Here is a 21,164-nt window from a genome sequence, read left to right as displayed (position 1 = left end):
GCTATTAAAAAGTAAACCATTGGTTTCTTTGTTAAAAAACCCCAAAATACATAAAAATACATAACCAAAAGACAATCATTACAATTCTTTTTTGGTCACCTTCAAAACATGAATTGCATTTAAAATATTTACAAAGCTCAGCGTGAAGTAATGCATACGACATGACCATGGACAGAACACTATGGCGAAGTCAGATGTTGTGCCCACGACAGGCGTGCCTGAACAGTTCTCTGATGGAAGCATGCCAAAAATTACTCACACACATTTGTATTTACAAAAGCACAAAAGGGAGGTAAGTGAACATTGACCAAGCGAAATAACTCTGAAGGTTGGAGAGGAAACCAACCTTCTTCCCACTGACCGTTGACGGTGTCCGCTACGCTGACCGCCAACTGGCCTGGATACGTGTTGAATCCCGACATGGGAGACGGATTGTTCATAGCAGGGGACCGAGGTGCCGGTAGAGACAGCTGGTTCGGGTTGCGCGGCATGCTGTACAGAGCTTCGGCAAGATCGGCTGCCCGTTTAAGGATGATTTCCTGTTGAAAAAGAGAATTTAAATTTTAAGAATTTAGGGCTACATTTGTGTATAAAGATATAATTTATTTACATTTTGTTGTCGTTTCATGATGATTTCTTGTTGAAAAGAGACATTTACAAAATAATAATAATAATAAATTAGGACTACATTTGTGCATAAAGAAATTTTTTATTTGCATTTTGTTGTCGTTTCAGGATGATTTCTTGTTAAAAAGAGACATTTGGAAAAAAAGAATTAGGGCTACATTTGAGAATAAAGAAATTATCATAGAATTATGTAAATATTTATATTTAGATTGAATGATTCAATGACTTTTACAGGGATGTGTCTTTCAATTAAAGAAATGATCTTTAAAAAGCTGAATATTTATAAAATACCTAAATAAAGGTAATTTTGAGGCATTTCAGAACAAAGTTAATCTGTTTTGTATATATAGCTATTATGTGTATTTGACTCATATGGCAGTGTACATATGTATGGTACTTAGATACGTGGTTTCAATATTTAGTATCAACTGACTGAGTTGTCTTACTTTTGGAAGGCGTTCTGGATCTCCGGGATGTCTGGGCACCAACTTCATTAACCTCTGAAACCCGTAATCAATCGTTGGTTCGGTGAGAGCTGCAAAGACAAGACACCTGTGTTTAGTATTCTGAAGACAAGATACATGTAGTAGTGACCAACTGAGCTAATAGGGAAATTCCCACTAGCTACTGCCAGTAGGAGCATTGTATACCAACACTACTACATACTCCCCCCTCAAGTGAAGCTACGTCCCGGAGCTGTGGGCCACGGGCAGTTGAACACACGAATACCACGGCTTTTGATGTATCAGTCGTGGTGCAGTGGCTGGAGCGATGAGAAAAAAGATATCAGTCTAATGGCCGTACAAATTTCCTACTGTGTTGTCCAGAAACGGATCCTAGGGGGGTGGGGACCAAATATATTCAAGTGCCTCTTTAAAAAAATAGTAACTTGTCCTTTTCACGAGTTGGTCCATCTGCCCTCCTCTCCTTAGTCCCCCACCCCAAAGTATTTCCTGGATCCGGCCCTAACTGTCCACTTAGTCTGGGCTCAAGAATCCTGTATAGGGACACGAAGCCATCATCTATACCAGCTTTAGAAAAAGGTTTGTTTTGTTTAACGACACCATTAGAGCACATTGATTAATTAATCATCAGCTATTGGATGTCAAACATTTGGTAATTTTGACATATAATCTAAGAAAGGAAACCTGCTACATTTTTTTCCATTAGTAGTAAAGAGTCTTTTATTATGCACTATCCTATAGACGGGATAGCACATACCACGGTATTTGGTATCCCAGTCGTGGTGCATTGGCTTTAAACCCGATGGCCACAGAGGCAGGTCGCATTTTTTGTTTTATTACTACAGCTATTTAGCCGATCATCGTCTAGGATTTCCAGGTGTGGCCTTCACCAAATGGCAGCCGAGAATTCTGACATTCAGATATCATTTTGACATTACATGCAATCTACTTATCGATCCGCAGACGTCCACCGAGCAGGTATTTCTCGCTGGCATTGTCGAACCGCTTCCTATTAAACCGATTGCTTTTTCATTCTCGCTACACGGGCTGACGTGTGAAAAACAGCCGCGGCCAAACAATGTCGCCAGTTCCCTTTCGTGACGCCGACTAATCACAGTGCACTTTGACGGTCACGTGGCCGCGGACTGTCAGCCGGATGTCATTTTTATTCGACATTTCCTATTTGAGTTAATTTCCTAACTCATTTCTTCCGTTTATAGTCTGGAAGCCGTAACCGACACGACATGTTAGAACTAGACAAAGAAAAGGCACCAGAAGAAAGAATATTATCGATAAATATTTTATGTACGGATACCACTTAACGATGAATTATGCATATACGCAATATGTTCTGTTAGGATTGGCATCTGGCGCACTTTTCGTGCATAAAAGGACGTAGAGCAGTTTCATCTGGAATTTGAAAATGTCAACGGATGCGTTAAGGTCGTATTTCCAATACGGCTCCACGGTTCACGGACTATCTGATGTACAAGGAAAAGCACATAATAAAGCAAGGGCTGTTCCAGAATTATTTACATGGGGGGGGGGGGGGGGGGGGGGGGGGATCGTAATTTTTATGTTATACCTGGCATCTTTTCCTCTAAGCACACACGTTTTAAATGACATTTAAAAGTATTTTGTAGGTAATGAGATGTAAAATCATTTGTTTAGTTGCCCTGCATGACAACATTTGTGGCCTTTTTAGTTTATAAGGAGGCTAGACGTAGCCCAGTGGTAAAGCGCTCGCTTGATGTGCGGTCACCGGCCTCGGTGGCGTCGTGGTTAGGCCATCGGTCTACAGGCTGGTAGGTACTGGGTTCGGATCCCAGTCGAGGCATTGGATTTTTAATCCAGATACCGACTCCAAACCCTGAGTGAGTGCTCCGCAAGGATCAATAGGTAGGTGTAAACCACTTACACCGACTAGTGATCCATAACTGGTTCAACAAAGGCCATGGTTTGTGCTATCCTGCCTGCGGGAAGCGCAAATAAAAGATCCCGTGCTGCTAATCGGAAAGAGTAGCCCATGTAGTGGCGACAGCTGGTTTCCTCTCAAAATCTGTGTGGTCCTTAACCATATGTCTGACGCCATATAACCGTAAATAAAATGTGTTGAGTGCGTCGTTAAATAAAACATTTCTTTCTTTCTTTCTTGATGTGCGGTCGGTTTAGAATCGATCCCCGTCGGTGGGCCCATTGGGCTATTTCTCGTTCCAGCCAGTGCACCACGACTGGTATATCAAAGGTCGTGTCGGTGGAATGATGCATATAAAAGATTCCTTGCTAGTAATGGGAAAATGAAACGGGTTTCCTCTCTAAAACTATATGTCAACATGACCAAATGTTTGACATCCGATAGCTGATGATTAATAAATCAACGTGCTCTAGCGGTGTCGTTAAAAAAAAAAAACACTTCTTCAACAGAATCAATATTTCTATAGGGCCTCCTTTTGAGATTCATCTTTGCTTTCTATAAACCAAACAGAACATGCTTTTTATATGTCCCGATCATCTCAAAAGACTTAATATTTCATTGCAGGTTGACAGCACGTTGTGACTGAGGTTCTCGTCTCCGATCTATATGGTCTTAACTCCTGAATGGCCAAGGAGCGCACGTGCCTCCGTGCCTAATGCTTTCCCACGTTCTCGGGTTACACTTGACTTCGTCCTATTGGAACTCATTTGGCTACTTTAAGGCTGTACGCGCCAATGTCGAAAACAAAATGACAGGTTACTGTTATCAAAGTAATGGTTTTGGACACCAGTTTAGATCGATACACGCGAAGGGCCCTACGTGGGTGACGATGGTCTGTATAAAAACTCACATCATTTTAATTTAATGTACTTTTTGGTCAATGAGAGCACATGACTCTTCTTGTAGACAAAAGTCGCAAAGACAAAGATAGAGATGGAAAGAAGGAAAGGAAATGAATGTTTGTTTAACGACAGACAGACAATCAGCCAATCAGTTAGCCAGACATACAGAGAGACAGACAGTCAGTTAGACAGAGACAGACATACACAGATACAGACATACACAGAGACACATAACGACATCACTAGAACACATTGATTCATTAGTCGTCGGCTATTGGATGTCAATCATTGTCATCAGAGGAAACCCGCTACATTTTGTCTAATGCAGCAAGGGATCTTTTATATGCACTTTCCACACAGACAGGATAGCACATACCACCGCCTTTGATATACCAGTCGTGGTGCACTGGCAGTAACGAGAAATAGCCCAATGGGCCCACCGACGGGGATCGATCCTAAACCGACCGCACATCAAGCGAGCGCTTTACTACTGAGCTACGTCCCGCCCCTTACAGACAGACAATGACAGACATATAGACTCACACACTAAATACAGACATCAGGTGGACCGACCGACAGACAGACAGACAGGCAGGCAGATAATCTAGATTTGAAGACTCACCGGTATATACAAATCGTCCTGGCGCGCCCTTGCAGAACTGTTTGGATTTGTAGGACAGTGTGACCTCGACGACGCCAGGGATGTGCCTGGGAGGCGTCTGTACCCGTATAGCGTGTGACGTCAGAAGCTGCAAATAAAACAGTTAGGTTACTACACCGTGTGCAATACGAGCATTAAAAATGCCCATGTGTTTTAGAAAGCATTTTGTTTATTACCCTGTGCACTAAAAACAACACACTTGTTGGCAATAATTATTGCACCCAACGTCGCAATAATTACTGCAAATAAAGCTAACAAAATTTGTGACGTGCAAGAAGTGAATGGAATGATCATTGAGGTTTTACTGAAAATAATATAACCTCCGTGGTTATATAACTGTTAAATTTTACGATGATCGCAGATAGACAAAGAATATACATGTAGATATGTATTAGCAATTCGATAAAAAAAAACATATAGGTGAGCTTGCGAGAGCACTTGCGAAGAAACGTGGATGACAACCATAGTCTATATTGATGCATATTTGCCCGAAACCAATTTCAAACATATAATTATCTTTACTTGGTTATTGGTGGCGCAGTGGTTAAGCCATCGCCCTACAGGCTGGTAGGTACAGAGTTCGGAGCCCGGTACCGGCTCCAACCCAGAGCAGGTTCTTAAGGACCCAGTGGGTAGGTGTAAGACCACTACAACCTCTTCTCTTTCACTAACCAATAACAAACTAACAACTAACCCACTGTCCTGGACAGACAGCCCAGATAGCTGAGGTGTGTGCCCAGGACAGCGTGCTTGAACCTTAATTGGATATAAGCACGAAAATAAGTTGAAATGAAATTGGGGAGGAATAAAATTACTATACAGTCCCCTACAGTTCTGCCATTTCCGATTTACGCCAACGCAAATTAATTTGCTTTATTCTTTTCACACCATATTTGCAGTTTCCAGCAAAACTACTACATGACAGTTCAGAATAATTAAGAACCCACCTTTGCATTCGGATATTTCCTACTCTAATTACTACACAAACATAGACCCCTAGGACTTACCAATATGGCCCTTTCTTTTTATCAACGCTTTATCGAAACCGATATCGGGGTATAACAAGTTAACGACACTTGTTCCAGTCTGGATTTCGGCGGGGGTTAAAGAGTTAACTATATCCGGTATCAGTGACAGTTCAGTTGTAAATTTAACCTTCACACAGACGTTGAGACGATGCGTCGCTAGACGCAGTGGGAGATAATTGCGTTTAGACAGTCATACCAATTAACGCCAATTACGGAACAAACGGCGAGCTCTTCAACACGGAACAAGACGGTAACGGCGCAGTGATACCTCTTCAAGAAAGCGACCACCCGTCGACGGGTTTTTCTCGTCGTGTAACATCTCAGCAGGATCGGAAGATTTTTCACGAGAATGAAATAGCTACACTGTCCCTGAGCCCCATGGGGCGCTCCACTTCTCGCAATTAAGTGGCATGATGTTTCGGATTACGGGGATTGCTCGGAAGAAAAACATTTGTGTAAGCAAATGTGGAATCCGCGGTAGATTATTTAGATTGACAAAGGAAAGGACTGTTGGTTTAACGACACCTCAACACATTTTAGAACTACGGCTATTTGGTGCCAGACATATGGTTATTTTTTTATATTTAGTTTAAAGTAAGAGAAGGAAAACTGCGACCGCCATATATACTGCTCCTATCGAAAATCAGCAAAGGAGTTTTATATGCATTTTTCCAAAATAGTACATACCACGGCCTATGATGTGCTAGTGTAAACGGATAAAAATTAACAGGTCCAAAAAGAACGAATGGGTCTCAGTCTATGACACATCGCACCCAAGGCAAGCATTCTACCAATCATCACGACTGGTATACCAAAGGCCGTGGTGTGTGCTATCCTGTCTGTGGCATGGTGCATATAAAAGATCCCTTACTACCAATGGAAAAATAACTTTAACTTTAACATCCTCAGAGTTCTTCGAGAAATTTGTCTATCAGGCAAACATCCCACCACTCACTAAACGACGTCCTGGAGGTATCAATCAACACATCAATCAACCAACTAACCAACCAACCAGCCAACCAACCAAATCAAATCAAATCAAATCAAATCAAATCAATCAATCAGTCAATCATTTGACACGTGCTTATATCCATCGAAGGTTCAAGCACGACTGTCGTGGACATAGCATTAGAATTAAAAACTAGTTTTTAGATATTATTACATACACACACATCTTTTTTTTTTTCTTTTTTTTAAACTTTACGGAAGACGAATTAAGATGTTCCTTGGGCTATGACAATTTACTCATTATTAACAAGCCACCTATAATCCCATCAGAAATAATTATCGATCGTGAATTAATCGTGAGATTTTGTCCTGTTGACACCTCTCAGATATTGTTAATGGACCCGTGAGTTGACGTATTGCCGGGACCTCCCCTGGGATCGTTTTAATAATTGTAACAATAAAGCGTAAAGACTTCATTCTGTGCATTCAGATCCACGATTCTTTTTCTTTCTTTCTTTCTTTCTTCTTTTTTTTATTAATGAAAGTAATCAAACATGCAGGGGTTATTTGTTTGTGTAAGCTGACGAAATGCAAATAAACTATAGAGTATATGATATAAGGTTCGTTATCAATAATTATTATATACTAATATGTCAATATCTTTTCAATTCCTGTTAGAAAGTTATTCACACATTAGTGAATATCTTTTCAACTCCTGTTAGAAAGTTATTCACATATTAGTGTTTTATATTTAAAAAAAGTTGCTATCTTTTTCCCCACCATATTATTATATTTGAAATGAATTTTTGTTAAGTAGGTCACACGAATTTTTCATACGTGTAGTTAAATTCACAGACCACAATTTAACATGTGTAAAGGACGCATGAAAAAGGAAATGAGGGGGACGTTCGTTTAGCGTGGGGTACTATTAGGGACGTTTGGGGGGGGGGGGGGGGGGGGGGGGGGGGGGGTCGGGGGGGGAACTGATGACCAGCGTTCTGCGATCCATTGTACTTTTGCAGAGCGGTTTACCGCAAAGCCAGCTACGTGTATCTCGAACACAGACTAACAAAAAAGAAGAAGAAGAAGAAGAAGAAAAAAACCAGAAGAGAAAAACCGCAGACGAACAAACAAATACGAAAACAGACGCACTCCAACCCAGACGAACGTACCGAATTCTAGACAGGGTCGTAGCTGGGGGGGGGGGGGGGGGGGGGGGGGGGGGGGGGGGGGGTTCAACATTCGGAAAAAATTATAGAAACTTAAAGAAAATTCTCTTCTTAACCGTTTAAGGAGTTTTAGACTATTAACTACTCAGTTGCCCCGCAAACAAAAAATCCTAGCTACGGCTCTGCTAGAGTGTTGTCGATTTCATACTTCGTTTATATTTGATCGATTTAAAAATAAAACAAAATGCTATAACCTTGTTCACACTGTGCGTTAATTTAGCTTGCGCAGTATTATTTGTTTTAGTTACAGTGCACAACAGAAAGTTTTACGAGTAACAGTAAAAGCATAGCCCCTCTTGTGTAATAAACAGAATATTAAACTCGTATTACCTAGTATAAAATTTATGTCCCAAATAAAATAATTTTCATTATTTACTCGCCAATGACTTTCATCACGAATCTTGTAATATTGATGAATGTTAATGCAGCATTTAATATTACCATTAAAAAAAATCCATTAATAAAAGCCTTATTTAACAGAATAATTACCGAATTACAATACACATTCTTCATGTGCCAGAAAGCGGTCGGTGAGTTGTTAACGACATATCGGCCGTAACTTCACTGGCTGGCAACAAACGAAGTACCGTGCGTTTCTAATCACCCCGACCGAATCTTTCATCAGCCGGTTAAAAAGTCTGGCACTATGGCCTCCTGAAAATGAATTGTCAGCAATGACAGCTCCAACGGTGTCTTGTGCTTCTACTAAAGGCTGAATGATCGGGGAAAGCTAGCCGTCTTGATGAATGCGCTCAACCCGCCCTGCTCGGTAATGTGCGGCGCTCCTGATGAAGTGAGAATTAACTGCGCCATTAGAAGAAGGGAGATTTTCATTTTAATCAACAAAAATCATTTTGGCATCAGGTGCGTCACACTTCTTTCAAAAATGAGCGCCAATTACACGCTCATGGCCTGTGACGGGCGGCCCACATTTTGCGCAAATTTATTACACTTGGTCGTATTCACTCCACTGGTATTCCGCTCTCGCCGGAGTCTCATTAATGGTTAACGTTTGTCGTGAATATAAACAGCACAAGAAGCTCCGACCATGGTAATACTCGAATCGACTCCATCACCTATATACACTTCATTTGGACAACTCATTTGTTCTCGCTAGCAATGGCTAAAAATGTTAATCGCTCTCAGCAGAAGAAAATACTTTATAAAATACCCTGGTATAAACGCCGACAAGAGAGAGAGAGAGAGAGAGAGAGAGAGAGAGAGAGAGAGAGAGAGAGAGAGAGAGAGAGAGAGAGAGAGAGAGAGAGAGAGAAACCGTTTTGGTCTATGGTACTTTGATTCAGCAATACCGTACACTCATCAGCAGATGAGCAGAAACTGGAGATGAGGTTGGCAAATGCCAAAAATCCCCTCAAAATCCCAAAGTCCAAAAGCTTTGCGGCTTTTCTATCATAGATTTTAAATTGGGATAAGAAGCGCTGAAGGTGAACTCTGCCATCAAATGGTCATAAATCGGCGCAAATCACACGGACTCAGTCGTAACTGTACAAACGGAAACATTACAGAGTCTATTTCGGTTTGATTTGGGAACACTGAAGAAAATTAAGGGACGACCGGCGTTGATGGGTTAATACTCGGCTGACAGCAGCGGCGCTCTCGCATAAACTGTCTAGATAGACCATGTTTATGGAATGAAGTGTCAGATGGAACACTCCGCTAGATGGCAGTCATCAAGGAGAAATCGGAAATTGTTGATGAGGTGGAACAAGCAACAGAGCTAGCTCCCAATCCCTTCCACGCTTGTGTCTAGAAGACTATGTCTATAAATAATATATGACCACGGATTTCTGTCTTCTGCAGATTTTCATTTGTCGAACCAAGAGTGAAAGTCATCTTACAAAGAAGTCCTGGAAGGATTTAATATTGTCCTAGGGTGTGGCGGCTAGTCTACATCTAGATAAAGCACATGACAATGCTTCAACGAAGCCTTTGTTAGAATTCACAAACTTGTCAAAACACCTCTTTGATTCTGTTTTGTACAGAGGAATGTATTTTGATTATGTCCTTTAAATTAGTAGAATCGTAAGATATGACTCCAAGAAGATATTTCTATATTCAAATCAATATAGAACTTCATTATTAATAGAAAACAATTCGAGATTAAATGATTACTTTATCCATTTCTAATCAGGTTCTACCTCATGTAAGAATAACTAACCATTTCATCTTCTTTAGTTTTTTTGCCCTGCTAACACTTCTCTTTCTTAGCAATTTAGAAATATTAAGATTATTACCATTAACACTTAAAGCATATGACGTTATAATTAAGTACGTCTTACATTGTGGTAATGTATTCTTAAGAGTACTCTTCCAACTTTAACCATGTATTTCAGTCTATAGTTATATTGTATTTCTATGTATTTGTATCATTGGGACGATCACAAACACTCTGGATACGGAAACACTGACGTGTAATTTTACTTGTTAAAAAAATCTTATTAACAACATCTTATAATAGCAGCGAACACAGAATAGTCCCTTTAAAGCTCATATAGAATGGATGCGAAGCGTGCGTGCGGTCTGGTTTAAAAAAAAAAAATCGAAATACATGTACATTAGTTTCAACGAGAGCGTCTAGACTGGATGCGCGTGATACGTGCGTCTGCAAAACGCATGCGGCCAGCCGAAATTAAATAATCATATATAGAGTATATGCCCAAAACACAAGTCGCAGATACACCAGCAGCAACAGTCAGACTGCACGCCCGCTCCTCTAGAGGGAAAAGGTTTGGGCTATTATCAACAATTATAATATACTTTTGAAAAAACAAAAGAGTAGGGGAACTCTAATAAGAATTTACAATTGCCAAAATTGTAAGGTATATTAGCTGTTGTTAATGGTTATATGATAATAGTGAATTAATTGGCAAACATTACAACCGGAAGTTCAGTATTACAGTAGGTTTTATGACCACCAAAGATCTTGAAGGACGATTGGAGTCAGAAGTGAAATTTGAAACGACGTTTTTTTATCAGTAAATCGCAAATTCAAACAATAAGTGACTAATAACAAAACAATAACAACTGTATGATCAACAGAATGAAAAAGATTGACAGAAATAATGTTCCACAGTGATTAATGGACCTTCCTGGAAATTGTCAAAATCGGGAATGACACCCCACGCACGTGTACGGAGCAACTGCGTGATGCATGTGCAAACTATGGAATGTGTTTCGGTGTGTTGATAAATAGACCTGAACGTTCTTCACTGGGATGTCTGTTTTCAAAACGTATGTTCGGTCTAACAGTTGATATTAACATTAATATTTCAGGTTCCCCAACTATTTTAGAAGAGTATATATCAACACCCCAGCACGGAAAGCTGAACATTTGGAAACCCCACTTTCAACATAGCTGTATAAATACTGTCACACAAAAAAAAAAAAAAAAAAAAATCTCATATCTTCAATTTTTCCTGTGGGAATACTACTGGGTAGGAGAGGTGTCAATCTAGGCTTGTACAAGCCTGTATAAACTGCACGGAGATTCGTGTTATCCCCACGACGATTGGCTAATGAAGACGTATCAGCCGTAGATGATAATCTCGCAGTAATAGATATGACGGCGAACACCGCGCGGTTCGACCTCGGCAACGCGTTGACGGAGACTTCACGCGTGACGTGTCCGGAGGGGATACGGTAATAAATGAGTGCTGTCCAAAATGGCGGAAAACAGAACTAATCATCTTACTAGAGGTAGTTTCGTATAAACACTTCAGCTCTATGTGTTTTATTTATTTAATTATTTAAATAAATACATTTATTTATTTGTTTATTTAAATAAATGAATGAATAAATAAATAAATAAATAAATAAATAAAATAAAATAAAATAAAATAAATAAATAAATAAATAAATAAATAAATAAATAAATAAATTTATTTATTTATTTATTTATTTATTTATTTATTTAAATTTATTTATTTATTTATTTATTTGTTTGTTTATTTTATTTATTTTTTAAAACCGTATTGTTTTGGTCGTTTCAGCTACCTTTTAAAAAAGAATCAGATTAATTTTTGTATTGTAAGCACCCCCTAAGGACTGATATATTGAAACCAGGGACGGTTCTAGCCTAAAATAAAGGGGAGGGGGAGAAAACACATTCATAATGCATAATCACCAGCTTGGCATAACACGAATGCCATTTCTAAATTGTAAAGGATATTTTTGGGAGAGAGTTCGTACAGGGGTTATGGTGAGAATCCGCGTCTAAGTAAAAAGATTACTATTGTGTCTGGGACTTGAACAGAAATTTCAAAAGGGGTGATGGTGCAAAATGCTAAGCTCTGAAGAATATTTAGATGTATATATTTTGGTGAAACACGTCAAACGGGATGTAATATTTCTGTCAAAAAGAGGAGTTGGTGTATTCAAGCATGTCCGTTTTGTATAGTATACAACTGAATACCCACACCCCAATATCATCCAACCCATATCAACATTTGTTTGCAAGAACACAAACGTTTTGAATAATTTTAAATTTTAGAAGTCATTGGTATGAAATACGGACTAAATAACTGAACATTTTAATTATTAATAAATATTATTTAATTTATTTTAAAGTAGCCATCTCGACTGCCCTGGGTACCGTTAATATGACATTATATCGATCTCTGTCTATTTCTCTCATATAAAAATTCTCTTCAGCAAGCACTGGCATGATGCATTTTAATAAAACAGGTAAATTCATTTTTCTTTTTCTTTTTTTGGGTGGGGGGTGGGGGGTGGTAGGGATATTAACAATTCTTACATTTGTTTTCTTTCTCCTGTCTATAGTTTTGGTCTGGTTCACTGTTTAAGAGAAAGCCGTGTCGATCATTTATTTTGGATGTGCCATCTGGACTATGTTCGAAGAGTATTAAAATAATTAGTGCTGGAAATCCAATGTCACTTACGGGAGATAACGGAAAATACACACAGCCTTAAAACAGTGGAAAGTGACAGCCACCTGTGACGTAGTAACAGATATTGTGAGATGGTTTCTGTTCTAAAATCAGACGATGTGTTCCGAATGACATTGTCCTTTGAAAACGGGATGTTTCAGAAATGGTCACATTGGGCATGGGTAGGACTGAGATGCCAGTATATATTTTTGAATATTCAAAACCTAAAGAAGAAATTTTAACATGATATGTCAGAATATATATACCAAAACTATATTTGAATATTATGATAACCAAAATATGTTAAAATTCAACCAAAAATATATTGAAATATAATTCTGAAAATACATGAAAAACATTATGTTTTTTTTTAGTTCCAACCCCTACACTCTCGAAAAATATCCACTTAAAAACCCCTGAATAACCACTCCTTGAACTTGGCTAAAAACAGGGTACTTGCCATTTGTTTGCGCTCAAGTTCAAATGTATGTATTATCAGCAGTAGATACCCGGTACAGGTTGCAAAATTAAAAATAAATGATCACTAAACAAGTACAATATTTACCTCACTCCAGACAAGCATTGTCCCGAACACCACTTGCAAGCCATCAAAGAAGTTATCTCCTATTATGATGACGGTGGTGCCCCCTGTGGTCCAACCTTCACTCGGACATATGGCTTTAATGCACGGCGTAGCTGGAAATAGAAAACCTGTGGATAAATATTAACACCGATCAAATTCTGCCCAGTTGGTACATAAAAGCCTGCCCAATGAGTACACCAACTCTTTCCCAAACAGTATACAATTTCCTGCCCAACTGAGTATAACACAACCCGTCCAGTTGGTATGGCATGCTCTATCCAATTAGTATATCATCTTCTACCCCATTGGTATACCGTATCCTGCTCAATTGGTATATCATATCCTTCCCAATCGGTACATCAAATCTTGTCCAAATGATTACATCACATCCTATTCAATCGGTGTATCAAATGTTGTCCTATCGGTAAATCATGTCATAAACAGTGTATCAAATACTGACAGCATGTCATATCCTATTATTATATTTTGTTGTACCCCATTGGTATATCATGTCCTGCATAACTGACATATTATACCCTGCACAATATGCATATAACATTCTGTCCCATGCAATTTATCATATCCTGTCCAAATGGGTACGTCATATCCTGTCTAAATGGGTATATCATATTCTGCGAAATTGATATATCATATCTTGCCCAAATGGGTATATCATATTCTGACAAATTGTTATATCACTTCCTGTCCAAATGGGTATATCATATTCTGCCAAATTGATATATCATATCTTGCCCAAATGGTACATTAAATCATGGTCAAGTAATATATTGTAATATTGCCCAATCAATATATCAAATCCTGTCCAAATGAATATATCATACCCTGTCCAAATGGATGTATTATATCAGGTCCAATCTTTAATCAGTATATCAGTTCCTTTCCAATCGGTATATGGAGTCTCGTCCAATTATTTATATCAATCCTAGAATTCCCTATCAAAGTAATGACTTGAAAATAATGAAATCAGGACTGGTTGAACATCTCTCTTTGATAGAATTTCTTGGACTAAAATCGCATGTATGCACATCATAGCTCAGTCGGTAGAGCGCTTGCCTGAAGTGCTCATCGGTTCCCAAACCAGTGCTATAAGTCAGATATATCAAAGACCGTGGTATGTGCTGCTCTGTCTGTGGCAAAGTGCATTTTAAAGATTCCTTACGGCTAATGGAAAGATGTAGCGGGTTTTCTCCAAAGACTACATGTTAGAATTACCAAATGTTTGATACCCAATAGCCAATGTCTCAACAGTTGGTCTACACGGTAAGGCTCTACATATGGTTATCTGAACACTTGATCTAAACAATAGCTAGGCTCCACGTGGGCTACTCCTATTGAATAGAACTGGATAGAAGCAATATATATTTTGTATATACACGGGGGTGGGGTGGGGATTTACATGATCACCTAGGGCGATTGATTTTATAACCCATTGCTCATTAGGCGACTATATTCCGCCCTTGGAAAGTAAGTAGAATCCACGATAGAGACATATCAATCTAACATTGTTACCCCCTAAATTTACCATACCAAGTGTTTTAAAACTGTGAAAATTGATTAAAACTTATAACAAAGAAAACTACGCAAAAAACAACAAGAATAATGAAAAAGTCATAAATAACATTAAAATAAGAAGAAGAATAGTAACAACAACAAGTAATAGTAGACAACAGGATTCAAACATGCAAATTATCCATAACATAACAACAATATTATTGTATATGAAAAAGTAACATGAAAGATCGACAAGAATACAGCCTCTTTAAGCTGAGACAGACATGCACAGACATAAGATTTGTTTTCAAAACTGACTGTGTGAGTTTTCTGTGCATGCATTAAATTGCGGGAAGAAATATTTATATTAAAGCAGACATACGTATCTCACTCAAAGGTTTTATTGCACACGTCATAGAAACCAGCTAAACTGCCGTCATAACGAGATGCACATTGTCCCTCAAAGTAGTTTAATGATTAAAATGTAACACACACACGATAAACTAGCTCTCTATTTCACACTATCGATTTTGTTATGCGTCAAAATCCCATGTTCTGTAATACAAGACGCCATGACGTCATTGATATAATTCCAATGAAATATCTTACCAAAATAATGGAGTTTTTAAGTTTTAAAATTATACAGTTTGTTTTTCACAGATTTTATTTCATGGAATTTGGAAATGATCCTCTCTTATTATTTTTGACAACCTTTTAAAAATCTTTTTTTTTTTTTTGACAATGTGCGTTTCATTTTGAACGCAGTATGCTACACGCTACGGATTTGTACAATCCGATGACCAAATAAATGTCACAAATTTTATGCAACTTACGTCCGTTGTCAAGGCGGGGACATAACTCTGGTTTTCCCCAAAATAGATGTGGATTTTGACCATAACTTCCGGGGTACTCTGTCAAAGCATAAAACTCTAATTTAAAAACAAGACACTCCAGTAAAAAAAATTGTATTTGGTGCAACAATACCCTTGGTGATTGTTTCTACTAGCATAGCAGGGCCGTACCTAGTCCAAAAACTGGGAGATAGGGTGTAAGCAATTATCACAGCAGCGTAGGCCTAATAAGCCTAAGCATAATACTGTCATCTCCAACAGAAAAAGGGCATTTTAAAATTGTTATTTATTTATTTATTTTTTTATTTTATTATTATTATTATTTTTTTTTTTTTTGGGGGGGGGGAGGGGAGTAATAGCCATCTTGCCTCCACCAGGTACAGCCCGGTATATATGTAATAGTCGCCACCCCCAGATAAAATAATAATGACAACAACATCTAATCATAGGAAGTATATGACACATACATGCTTTTAATAAATACACATATATAATATAATATAATATAATATAATATAATATAATATAATATAATATAAATATATATATATATATATATATATATATATATATATATATATATATATATATATATATATATATATATAGGAGTAGGCCTAATTGCAACATGCATATACAAAATATGTGATTGTTGCGACAACGAAAACAATAATAATAACAATGCTAACAAAAATGTCCATATCCTTAAAATGTATCTGTGATATCCATCAGAAATCAGGGTATCATTGACTTTTATATGTAGATGATGTGAGGTCTCTTAATACATGTATTTTGTCGTAAATTCACCTGGTACAGAGATAGTGATGCACGTTTGTGCTTTTTTAATAGTTTTACTATTTGACTTCCCACAAGCCCTCTTCTTTAAGAATATTCATGCACAAAACTGAGTGTTAATTGTAAAGAAAAACTTTGTCTCATATGTGTTAATTGTAGATTAATTTGAAATACATGTAATATAGATGGTTATGAGTGTGAATTCTTTATGGGTTTTTTTTTTTAGACGAATGAATGAATGAATGAATGAATGAATTAATTAATTAATTAATGTTTAACAACACCCCAGCATTTTTTTTAGACGAATGAAGTAATCGCACGTTATAACAATAGTGCATGAACCGGCATCGGCGATGTTGAGGTTAAGCCATCGAATTTAAGGCTGGTAGGTACTGGGTTCGCTTCCCGGTACCAATTCCCACCCACAGCAAGTTTAACGACTTAATGGGTAGGTGTAAAACTTCTCTCTCACTAACAACTAAGCACTTGGACAGTGAGCTTGTACCTTAACTAGATATAAGCACAAAAAATACATATAATAATTAAATGATTAAAAAAAAAAATAAAAAAAAAAAAAATATATATATATATATATATATATATATATATATATATATTATATATATAAATGTAATGAATAATGCATGTGAATGTATCTCGTCTGGCCCAAATTATTGCTACGACTCGGCTGCTTTCCCAAGGAAAAATATATCAGCTCCGTACTCTTTATTGGGGTTAGCGTCACTCTGTATTAGCTTGGAATGCTATATTAAAACAGTTCCATTTATGTCTTTCACCGAATATACTGCACACAGGTAGGTCAACTGTCGGTTCGATATTCTGTCTGGCTCTCCAAAATATTGCCATCAAAGAACGGCAGATTCGCACTGAAGAAAACGCAGGCCCGCAGAGAATATATCTAAGGGAAGACAGTCCCGGAGAGAATACGGAAGTATCGTATCAATGGACGCGGAGATCCGCGCATGTCTATCAGCATTGCTGGCGAAAGAGCATGTCGGTGCTTTACGTGTCTGGGGAGACTTTCTTGAAATGTAAAAAGACTTGACCAACATGCCGATATTTCAGAATTTTAATTCTAAATGAAATAGAGATGTGAAAACAAAGATGAAAAGGAACTATATGTAAATTCCTTTTGTTTTTTGTTATTCATCAAAGTTATTGACAGGTCAAGTGCAGGTTATTTTGTCTTTTTAAAATAACAAATATACAGACGAATGAATGCTTTTTTTTGTTTTTAGAATACATGTAAAAAAAAATAATTCAAACTGATCTGTTACTCAGAAAATCAACAAGGAAATTTCCCTTAGATGGCACCAGCCACAAGTATATTATAACGTGATCTTTTGTGGTAAAAAAAACAATTCTTCATATTTACAAAGAGTGACAAATGTAGATCTATGTATATTTAAATTTAAGCATAAAATAAGAGGAAACCAGAACTATGGCAGCATTCTTTACGTCGTTACATCGAGATACATATCTAATTTTATCTAACACGTGTTTCTATGACTTTAAAGTTTAAATATTTAGACTTTTGATGTACGAAGGCCAAACATAATAGCATTTTTATATTTAAAAGAAGAAGAAGAAGAAGAAAAAGAAGAAGAAAAAGAGTAAGAAGAAGAAGAAGAAGAAGAGTAAGAAGAAGAAGATTAAAAAGAAGAAAAAAAAGAGTAAGAAGAAGAGTAAGAAGAAGAAGAAGAAGAAGAAGAAGATTAAAAAGAAGAAGAAAAAGAAGAAAAAAAAACGTAATCACGAATAGAATACATAAGTTAAGAAATAAAAGCTATTAATTTTCAAAGGTATTTCTTTTGCACGATGGGCATATCCATTGTTCTCTTGTACAATTGTTCTAAATTAATATTCAACAGGATATTTTACACAATATACACGATGTGCAATTTGATGTCGAGACTAGTCCTACTGTTTTAATATTTATTAACTATACAATATATATTACCATGTACCTATTTGTGTGTGCCAGGAAGCGATTACTTGGGTAATAAAACCGACTCCTGCTGTATTCGATGGGAATTAATTCAAACCATTAACGGAATATTTCTGTAGAATGTGGATCAGAAGTCAAGTTATCTGAACTAATTACTTGTGCGGTACATTCCATCGGGAAAGAAAAAACCAACCAACTAACGCCACAAAATAAAGGTCCCATCTGGTGATCCAAGTGACTTATTAAGCACTTATTGTGGTACTGGTACATCTGGGAGAAAAATCAATACGCGGAATATATAACAAGGGAAAACACCCTCGCCTCGGTTAACGGTGTGAATGCCAAACACGTTCTAGCATCGTTGGCACAATGGTTGAGCCATCGACTTTAAGGCTGGTAGGTGCTGGGTTCACGTCTCACAACCGGCTCCAACGTAAAGTGACGTTTCATCGATCAACGGGGAAGGTGTAAAAGTTTCTCTCTCACTAACCACTACACCGACTTCTCTCTCACTAACCATTAACCAATCATTTTCATCCTCCACAGATAAACATGTTAAATTTTTTTTTTTTTTTTATATTGATATGTGAACTCACGTATACCAACGGCGGAGTGGGATGGGTATCGCTTTTATTTACTTTTCTCCCTCAGTGTTCAGCTATCAAAGCAAAGGACAGACTTCGTTGTAATTGTAGTAGAAATGAGTCCATTAAATTGTCACGTATTTGTCAGAGGTAACAACAGCAGACGACAGTGTGCACCAGCACGCGACAACCTGCAAATACGCGAACAGATGGCTACAGCATAGCCATTAATTAGGTAGTTGCAAATTTAATGAAACTTTCGGGCCGCCACTTGGAAGACAAGGGTAGTTTAATGTTCCAGCTTAGAGGTGGATCCACGCCATTCTGCGCCGGCCCCACTGACTACCCACAGGCTAAGTATGAAAAATGTCGTCTGTCATGATGTCTTCTTTGAAGAAAAGAGGCCCGAAAAGGGAAACTATTTTCAAAAACATTAAACGTGTTATAAAAGGTAATGAATAGTCTAATGTGTTTACGTTCTAAGCCTGTTGACTTTGAAATGGTTTGCAGGCATTTCTTTCTTCTTTGAAAAGTACTATGTAAATACAAATTACTAAAATATCTTCATAAACTATTTATGTAGAATACTACTACATGAGACTTAAAAAACCAGTACCAGACAAAAATATTCCGAAACGAATTTCATAAATGCATTTACAACGAAAGTGATGACATAATTGTTATCATAACCGTAAACCTACTCCATAACCCCCCAACCCTCCCCCCCAAAAAAAACAACAACAACAACAACAAAAAAACCCAAAACAAACCTACACAAAACAAAACAAACAAAAACCATAATGGTAAAGATGTTTAAAGATCTGAACACTATAGTTAGCAGGTTTTTTTTATCAAATCAGATTGGCCCAATACACTCTTTACCCACCAATAAAAACCCAAATAATATTTTAAAATACCCAAAAACTAATGATGAACCACCTACACAGGGCCTCACCCAAAACAAGTATTTAAAAAAGAAACAAAATTAAACAACATAACACCACCATTTTTCGACCCGTCACCAGACTGTCATAACATCATCAAAATCTGATCATGAAGGCAAGGATGTGGGCCAACTGTCTTCCACAAACCAATTTTGCCAAGTGTCATGAAATTAAAGCTTTTTTTTCTTCTGTCAAATTCTCATCTCTTGTCGCCATCTTATGCTGGTGTCTCAATACCCTGCGAATCATGGTTTATGTTAGACACCGCAACTTGGAAAAAACTTTCATTCATTTATACTATTTTTTTGCGCTTATAATCAATTAAGGTTCAAGCGCGCTGTTCTGGACAGACATACATACATACAGACGCACACACACGCGCGCACGCACGCACACACACAGACACCGCAGAGCTATCTGGGTTGTCTGTCCAGGACAGTATGTTAGTGTTGAGAGAGAGAGAGAGAGAGAGAGAGAGAGAGAGAGAGAGAGAGAGAGAGAGAGAGAGAGAGAGAGAGAGAGAGAGAGAGAGAGAGAGAGAGAGAGAGAGAGAGAGAGAGAGAGAGAGAGAAGGAGAGAGATTCATGTCGTTGAAGCAGCCTTACCCATTGATTCGTTAAACTCGCTATGGGTGGGAGCCGGTACCGGGAAGCGAACCCAGTACCTACAAGCCTTAAAAGTCTTAACCACTACACCACCGAGGCTGGTTACAAAAGAAACCCCACCCACCAAACAACATCAGCAATGCTGCGACAGAACTCTCTACGCAGGGTCGACCGTTATGAGGACACAGATGGTTGCCAAAAGAACGAACAGATGGATGCTAGAAATGTGATTATGACCAGCTGTATCTTCGAAGCGTCTTGGCTATTCGAATTTTCATTCTAATTAAACCTATAATCGTTGATACATCGCAACCGAAGCAGTGTAATTCGAAACCGACCAAAAGAATCTTGAAGATAGCAATAATTTGATAATAAAATATACCCCTCTTCACTCCAACCGCCTCTCCACCCCCCCAATTTAAAAAAAAAAAAAATCTGTCATGTTTACTCATTCATAAACAACAGTACGTAATTATGCGTGAAAATGAACAGTGTTACGTTAATTCGAAGGATACTAAAGAAGAAACCCGGCTGAAATGGATAGCACGTCTAAAGAAGAGCCAAGACAATCAAAGAGATTTTTCAAAACTGACCCCTTGACCCTATCGGGATCCGGGCGGATTTGATAGCAACTATCTGC

General features: G+C 37.8%; 1 protein-coding gene across 8 annotated transcripts in view; it reads right to left on the bottom strand.

The window, feature by feature from the left end:
- The window catches only part of LOC121384309 (transcription factor COE3-like), a 77,235-nt gene that overhangs the window by 10,616 nt on the left and 45,455 nt on the right, over positions 1 to 21,164 (bottom strand). For 3 of the 8 annotated variants that reach the window (XM_041514632.1, XM_041514635.1, XM_041514638.1), the window contains exons 9-13: positions 15,610 to 15,687; positions 13,247 to 13,392; positions 4,531 to 4,657; positions 1,074 to 1,162; positions 347 to 539 (exon numbers count right to left, since the gene is read on the bottom strand). In XM_041514632.1, coding sequence (XP_041370566.1) covers positions 347 to 539; positions 1,074 to 1,162; positions 4,531 to 4,657; positions 13,247 to 13,392; positions 15,610 to 15,687 — 633 coding nt within the window. The remainder of the gene's footprint in view (positions 1 to 346; positions 540 to 1,073; positions 1,163 to 4,530; positions 4,658 to 13,246; positions 13,393 to 15,609; positions 15,688 to 21,164) is intronic. The other 5 variants (XM_041514633.1, XM_041514640.1, XM_041514634.1 and 2 more) reach the window with 4 other exon arrangements.

This window comes from Gigantopelta aegis, chromosome 10, assembly GCF_016097555.1.
Source record: "Gigantopelta aegis isolate Gae_Host chromosome 10, Gae_host_genome, whole genome shotgun sequence".
NCBI classification, from domain to species: Eukaryota; Metazoa; Mollusca; class Gastropoda; order Neomphalida; family Peltospiridae; genus Gigantopelta; species Gigantopelta aegis.
This window is presented reverse-complemented; position numbering and strand designations above follow the sequence as displayed.